General features: G+C 43.2%; 1 protein-coding gene across 2 annotated transcripts; it reads left to right on the top strand.

Annotated features, from left to right (window-relative positions):
• Window positions 1-1,845: 1,845 nt before the first annotated feature.
• Window positions 1,846-6,990, top strand: LOC140348725 (G-protein coupled receptor 22-like). Of its 2 annotated transcripts, XM_072434783.1 has the most exons (3): window positions 1,846-2,144; window positions 2,986-3,971; window positions 4,610-6,990. In XM_072434783.1, exon 3 carries the CDS (start codon window positions 4,614-4,616, stop codon window positions 5,928-5,930), a length of 1,317 nt encoding a protein of 438 aa, XP_072290884.1. In that variant the 5' UTR covers window positions 1,846-2,144; window positions 2,986-3,971; window positions 4,610-4,613; the 3' UTR covers window positions 5,931-6,990. The 2 variants fall into 2 exon arrangements, with proteins under 2 accessions (XP_072290884.1, XP_072290885.1); XM_072434784.1 differs by lacking the exon at window positions 1,846-2,144 and having other exon boundaries at window positions 2,977-3,971.
• Window positions 6,991-8,125: the final 1,135 nt, after the last annotated feature.

Consider the following 8,125-nt stretch of genomic DNA (forward strand, 5'->3'; position numbering starts at 1 on the left):
GCAATGCCCCTTTTTAATTGAATAAGTAAATAACTTACAAACAGAAAAGGTCATGAGAGGCATGAAGTGTCGCTTTAATACCACAGAGGCATGCGTTCAGACAAGTAACTGACTTTGATCCGTTAATCAAAACACGCACACAAACTGCCTAAGAGTGCATATGCAAATACTAAGAGCAAGCTACAAGCTGCTACTTTGATCACGATATCCTTACATGGGAAAAGCACATGTATTCATTTAGTGAAGAGGCACGTGTCATGCCTCTCATAATGCGGTGTTAAGATCTACTGAGAATTAGAGTTAATGACAGGCTTAACATCTCAACGAATCTCCTCATCTTAATCCAGCCGTAAGCAGCATTCATGCAACTAGAAAGAAACAGTGCAAGAAGTGTGAAAACACTCTGTGCAAGCTCCAGTCCAGGCAAAATTGAGGCTGTGTCCCCACCTTTATTGTTTACATGACCAGCGTAATATGACCAATATACCGGTAGTAGTATTTCAACATTATTCATTCATTTTATTGTCTAAATGTATATTGTAACAGATTTGAGGGACAGAGAATAAGGCAAAATTCACTGTTGTTGTCGTTTTTTTTTTTTTTTTTTAAAGAAATTACATACTGACCAGTCATATAGTTCCAGGTATTAGACATTAAATTACATTTTAGGTCCCATGTTATTAAAAAAAAAGTTTAATCCAGATCAAATTTTCAGATATCTGGGTAACAGAAAATTATCAAGAAATGCATGTATTTACAGTGTGTTAATTTGTCGTGACTCATTAGTACGTCGCCTAATACATAACCTCTTCAAAATGTGTGTTACAATGATTTCAAGGTTAATGCCTGTAACCGAGAAGGACAAGACCTGCTTTCCATTTCATTATCAGACACTTGCTTTTTAACCCAAGGCCGTGCACATTTACCAGCTCACAAACAAACGTTCAGCTTCCATTTATTCTCGCTCATCGATTATCCGACACATCATTTCCTTACCACCAAGGTTGTGGCATCTACCGCCAATTAGATCGCCCTTCTTCTGTATCTGTTCCCAGGAGCCACGTTTAAAAGCCAGACATCCTCAAGTTGGGCTAAACAGCAATTATTAAACTGTCAGTGAACAAAAAGGAAGCCCTGATGTATTCCTCATGAGCTGTAATCATTAGTTTATCTGATGCAACAGATGCCCTTCTTCCCACTTTCACCAGGATGCCCCCTGGCAACAATTGCACTGACAAATGAGGCTTGACAAAGGAATGGAGGGTGGTCAACTCTGTACCCATTTGACAGAGGGACTTAATTGAAACTATCAATCAGATGCAGGGAGATTCTTCCATCTTTCCCAGGTCTGACTTCTGATTCTCGCCTGCATAATGTCCCGCTCACCTCTGCAAAAATATTTCTACTACTGTCATGCCTGCACATAATATTAAGAGCTATGAACGTGCGGCGATTGGATATGAAAATTATTGCTCGTCTCTGCCGTCTCTCAATACTCATCATTCCCCCACAGCACACATGACTTGTTCCTCTGTACAGCTTGACAATTCAAATGAATGTAGTCTGTCTTGTGTTCATGCAGGATTTAGCTTATAGACAATGCATTATAGATACAAGAGCTGCCACTATATACGTGCGTCAGGATGTAATTTTGAATGTTTGGGGGGGGGGAAACAAAAGGAAATACCTTCCCAGTGTTGAGCCAGTAAAGGGTTAAGCCTATTACAGCAGCCCAATCAGGAGTCGGGGAGCACTGCAAACCTCCGCAGTGAGAGAGAGAGAGAGAGAGAGAGAAAGGGAGAGGGAGGGATGGAGGGAGGGCGGGATGGAGGGAGAGAGCTACAGACTCCGATGGTTTGCACACTTCTCCAGACAGTAACAGCAACACGCAGCGCAACACCAGAGTTTGTGAGATGTGACAGTAATCAAGAACCACCCAAAGGGATAAATAGAAAGAAGAGGAAAGCAAAGCATGGGACTAATCTATCCAGCTGTGGTGTTAATCAGCATCTGGAGCTGACGTGACCCCTGCACGTCCGTCAATCATTTCAGGATTACAACTACCGGACCAGGGCAGGGTTTGTGGCTGACGACCCAAATTGTCCAAGATTTTCCGGCGATGAGAACAGCATCTGGCCTGCGTGGTGAGTTTACCTGTGCGCTTGTGCGGTACTCACCGCTTTGATTAACAACATATAGTAAAGTGTAGGTGACAGCAAGGAAAAGGTTGTGCTGAAAACCAATGTGATGCAAATGAAAAGGAATTAAGACAGCTGAGAAGACAAAAATGTCATTTCTGAGGCATACATATTTTACATCCTTTGCACACTGTTGTGTCAACGCATTTGTACGTCTGTAACTACATGCAACAACCTTAAATTGTCTGTCTTCTGCAAAACTTCAAAGCGTGACCTAATTACAACTTTACCCGTGCCATTTTCTCCACAGTTTATCAAACTGGCATAACACTCTAAATGCCAGCTCTCAGTTTTTTATAGCAGTAAACACACGAGATTCCTTTCTGTAACAACCTTGGGACAGGGAGCGATTACACATTTTGCACTGTCTGTCACACGAGGAGAGCTCTGTCCCTTTTATGACAAGTTCCCAAAGGAATCCCATTGTCGTTCAGCTCACAGTGTGTCCCATAGCAGAGATTCATGTGACCATTTCATCACCCTGTAGCTAGCACGTATGATAATTCATATGCATAATTTAACTTGACTTGAATTGCAATATCTTACAGTCTGCTAAAATCAAAGAAAACTACAGCTTCTCTTCATGTGCTGCTTTTTTTTCTTTCGGCGCAACAGATATGTTAATGTAGTAACAAGGAGCGCCAGGCATCGTGCATCAAGAACACGATTATCAAAGTCTTGTTGCTATGCTAATCAGTTATCTTGTCCCCTCTGTGTTCTGTATGTGTTTATTTTCATCAACGCTCCCCATTTGCTTCCTCTCGTCACTATTTATCTTCTTTTCCAGGTTTTAAAGAAATGGATGGCTGAAGGAGATCCGGCATTGCACGACTTCCTGCACCAATATACCACAGAGGCAGGCCTCACAAGCTCACATTCCCCCCTCTTGGGATAATCTTAAACTGTTGAATCAACCGCCCCTTTTCATGTCCGCATCCAAATCCGGTTGATCACAAATGTCACGCCGCTTAGACACACAGAGGAGCTGCAATGTTGGGTCCCCCCGCACACTAGCAGAGTGATGGAGGGTTCGGCGTGCACCTGGAAGAACCACGGATTGTGCTTCGTCTACAAAGTCAATGGCGACTGGAGCCAGGCTTACCGAGACTGATGAAAAAGCACCAGAGTGAACACTTGCTTCCATTCGAGCTCCCAAGAGAGAAAAAGGCAGAGAGATATGCTACCCGGACGCAGTGACCTTTCCAGGACGCATACTATACATTATGGAGATCTGACTAGTCACTCATGGAATATACAGGCCAAGGAATACAACTGATTCATCAACAGACGTCTTATGGCAACAAAGCATTGGATCACGCTACTTTCCGAGCACCAGAAGGAAAGAGCTGTGTTTTTTGTTTATTTCTCACTTCCATGATTTCTGGGAATACCGAGAGAATTTAAACAGGCAGCGGAGGTTCGGACACATAATTCCTGTTCATTTGTCAACCGTACAATCCAAACTGTGAAAACAATAGCCTGCTTTGCATCACCTTTCATCGTGGGGACAAGTGGATGGAAGTTCACCTGCAGTTGGGGTCAGAACATTACTGGCAGAGCATTGATAATCCATTGGCTTTCCAGACAGGTGCTGTTCTGGCAGGCAGTAGCTCGGTGACAGACAGCAGTGAAACGAAGAGCCTGACTGGAGGGGCCGCTTGGAACAGATACTCTTTTCCATCGGCAGTGTTTGGATGTGATGCTCGTCTCTGTGGATGCGACTCCATGGCCTGATTACACAGACCGGCAATTCAGATAGTGCTGGAGGGAAGGGTAAATATTACTAAAATCAATTTCATTTTCTTCTTGTCTAGGGTTCAATTTAGCTTGGATTTATTTATCTGGGGGATAAATAAATATAATATAAGATTTGATATTACATGTACTTATCAGTTGGTTTTAATTTAGTCTAGGGTCCTGTTTATGACATTTCCCAGCAAAGCCAATATTAATTACATAACAAAACAAGTTCCATTTTGGTGTATTTGTATTGTCAGGGCCATAGGCAGCTGCTGTAGCTTGAGACGCACTGGTGAGAAGTCTGCTGCTCAAGCTGAAATATTTACACGTTTGACTAAAATAGCAACAAGACAAGAATACTAATGCACAGTATCTAGCAACCTAATCTCACCGTCTGTTCTTATTATTATAATCTGCAATGTAAACCAGAATGTATTGTGCACTAGAAACCCAGCTTGATTTCTTTATTCAAAATAAATTGTCAAAGTAAGTGAGCGTGTGAGTTCAAAGGAAACAATAGTCCTAAAGAAAATGACATAAAAGAGCAACTGACGGGGCAATAACAGTTAGTAGTCAGTAATGCAAAGTAGGATCTACAGAACAAATGTGTTTTCTTAACTTCCATGTCAAAAGAGGCTGCATTAAACTGGGCTTTCCTCTCATACATGCAGGATAATGCATATCCTTTCCCATCCGGAAGAAGAAGCCACCATGAGTAACGTCACGGTCACAGACAACACAGAGCCCATCGGCCGCACCATGAGCCCGGCTCCTCCCATCCCGTACTCCTACCCCGTCAGTTTCCAGGTCTCGCTGACGGGCTTCCTCATGTTGGAGATTATCCTGGGCCTGAGCTCCAACCTCACTGTGCTGGCCCTCTACTGTATGAAGTCCAACCTGATCAGCTCCGTCAGTAACATAGTCACTATGAACCTGCACGTGCTGGACGTCCTGATCTGCCTGTGCTGCATTCCGCTGACCATTGTGGTGGTGCTGCTCTCTCTGGAAGGGGACACTGCTCTGGTTTGCTGCTTCCACGAGGCCTGCGTCTCCTTTGCTAGTGTTGCCACAGCTGCAAATGTGCTCGCTATTACACTGGACCGCTATGACATCTCAGTGAAACCGGCCAACCGGGTGCTGACTATGGGCAGGGCTCTGGCCTTACTGGCAGCCATTTGGGTGCTATCTTTTGTTAGTTTCCTTGTTCCCTTTATTGAGGTGGGCTTCTTTGCCAAGGGTCACACTGAACTAAACCAGACAGTGGTGGATAATGTAGTGCATACAAACCAGTACTACACTGAAATGGGACTCTATTACCACTTGCTGGCCCAAATACCCATTTTCTTCTTCACTGCAGTGGTGATGCTCATGACCTACTCTAAGATCCTGCAGGCGCTCAATATCCGTATTGGCACGCGCTTCCACAACTCACAGAAGAAGAAGGCACGCAGGAAAAAGCGGCCCTCCATGACAGCCATGACACCGCAGCAGGAGGCCACAGACGGGTCCCAGAGCAGTGGCAGCCGTAACCCTACTCTGGGCATGCGGACCTCTGTGTCTGTTATCATCGCATTGCGGCGGGCTGTGAAGAGACACAGGGAGCGCAGGGAGCGCCAAAAGAGGGTGTTCAGAATGTCCCTGCTGATCGTGTCTACATTCCTGCTGTGCTGGACGCCCATCACAGTGCTTAACACAGTCATACTGAGCATGGGGCCTAGCGACCTCATGGTCAAACTCAGACTAGGCTTCCTGGTCATGGCCTATGGGACAACTGTATTTCACCCACTACTCTATGCTTTCACCAGGCAGAAGTTCCAGAAAGTGTTGAAAAGCAAAATGAAGAAGAGAGTTGTGTCTATCATTGAAGCAGATCCCACTCCAAACAATGCCATCATACACAACTCCTGGATAGATCCAAAGAGGAACAAGAAGGTGACATTTGACGACAAAGATGCCCGACAGAAGTGTCTATCTTCTGTGGATGTGGAGTGAAATCACTCTCTAAATGCAGTATGCAGTCAATAAAGCAGCTACACTGACAATATGTCACGGTGAAAAAGGGAACATGTTAATCCAAAGCAGAAACTGTAAATATTATGTGCAGTAGGATGTATAGAACAAGGTCAAGTTGGATAATTTATTACTATTTATTGAGATCAAACGTAGATTTCTTAGATGTATACTGTATTGTAGATACTGCATGGCTTTTGTAACCGTAGCAACATCTAGGACATTGCATACACTACTAGGAAGATAGAGACAGAATTAGGAGTTGTTGCGTATCTGTATATATAGATATTTATTTATAATACATTTGTGTTCTCTCCTCCAAAGCAGCAAAAGGCTTTATGTTCCCTCTCACCCAAGTAAACTGTTTGTGGTTTTGTAACAGCTGTGAGAAGATTACTCCCATTCATCAATGTGCCCCTGCTTTGACACCAACCCCAGTGACCACTGACCTTATTGCCTAAGTCCAGCGGGGGATGACACTCAGATCCAAATGTAACTGTAGATGTGAGGAGAAGAGACAGGTCAGACATGCAGGGTATAGGCAGTAGTACTGTACGCCATGTTGCTGTTTTATAAGCTTGAGTGCTGTTAACACTCATTTAGGGCTAACCTAAACACTCCACAGACACAACAGCACACATCAGTTTTCATCATTTTGTTTGACATAGTCCAGATATAATCCAAACCTTCTCTGTTTTACTTTAGCAGTCACTTGTTTGAGCCAAATGGAAAATCTATGGCTGCTGTGTTTCTGTTATGGTTGATGGAGAACAAATTTACTGTGATACACTGCAATGAAAGATTGAGTGCTTTTACTTTGAAAAGGTTTATACTTAAAATGTTAAGTTTAGCGTTTTGATTTTTTTGTGTTTTAGTTATTAAAACACGCCCATAGCAAAATGAAGAAATCATTGTTTCTCAAAGTTGTTTGACTTAAATAATGGTAGTCTAGCAACTATGTTCACACAATACGCAAATCAGTGCTGCAATAAACAAGTGCAAAGTCTTAAGCCTAATAAAAGATTCTGTTTACAAGTCTGAACAGCAGATAATGAAGTTTTTCTTTTGTGATTGTCTCAACATAATGCCTGTCGTGCAATGTTTGTCAAATAAAGTTGGGAAATTACATTTCTCAAAGACTCCTACAAAGATATTATAAAGTCAACCATATTGAATTACGTTGAATATAAAATTGCCCTAAGTAGAGTAATATATTCATATAACCATCACAAGATTGTGGGGAAAAATGGAAAAGTTTTTTTCTTCTGAACGTGCAGCGAGGAGCTCAAGTATAGCGTCATTAACATATAAAGCCCTTTTCAGCTTTAGCTGTCAGCTCATTTCTGCACTCTGCATATATAGTATAGGTCAAGCATTACATTATTTTTCATCATGTATGACTGCATATGTATGCATTCACACTACTGTCAGTAATGAGCCTATTACAGCATATTGTCTTATAATGGAGAATTGAAGAGCTCTTTAGACGGTGCGCTGGCACAGAGTGATTACTCTGCCTGGATCTGTGACTGCCGTTGTGTGTGGTGCTCGCAGGACTGATATGGGAATATTGATGGAGGGAGATCCTTTATGAGCTGCTGTAAACAGCTGCGTGCATGCTGCGTGCCTCCAGGGAAGAGCTGTGATTGAGAGCAGAGATGGGATCAGAGCCAGCAGCACATGATTTGACAAGAGCGATGGACAGTGACCTATGAAGAGATGAAACTGTGAGCCAGGGGACATGTCTAAACAACAAACACACATACAGCCAATCCAGGCTGCACAAATGTCAGGTGCCGGTCAGAGCTTCATTCGGGTTCTGAGCAGAAATCATTGCCATTGATTGTGCTCTAAAATGAGCACTCAATGAGCTAAACAATTAGCACCAATAGGACTTGGAGGTCACTCTTTAGTTTCCCTCATGAGCTCAAACTAGAGCCAAAAAAGCCTTTTAAGCACAGCCAACACGGCGCACGTTGGACGTATTGACCACCTCAGTGACAGATACTCAATCTGCTCTGGTTTGGGGACGCAGCTCAGAGCAGACTTTTGGCTATCAATGCACACCGAGGTCTGCCACTGCCACATCTACTCATGTGACAAAGAAACATCTGAAAATTAGCTTCTCTCTGGTCATTTATGGTCCCATTATGTCTCACGCATTTGAAAACAATGGC

This window comes from Eucyclogobius newberryi, unplaced genomic scaffold, assembly GCF_026437365.1.
Source record: "Eucyclogobius newberryi isolate DKJ021-1_F unplaced genomic scaffold, fEucNew1.0.hap1 SCAF_7, whole genome shotgun sequence".
NCBI classification, from domain to species: Eukaryota; Metazoa; Chordata; class Actinopteri; order Gobiiformes; family Gobiidae; genus Eucyclogobius; species Eucyclogobius newberryi.

Excerpts from the sequence above, each read along its gene's own strand:
- LOC140348725 (XM_072434783.1), top strand. The coding sequence starts at position 4,614 with ATGCATATCCTTTCCCATCCGGAAGAAGAAGCCACCATGAGTAACGTC.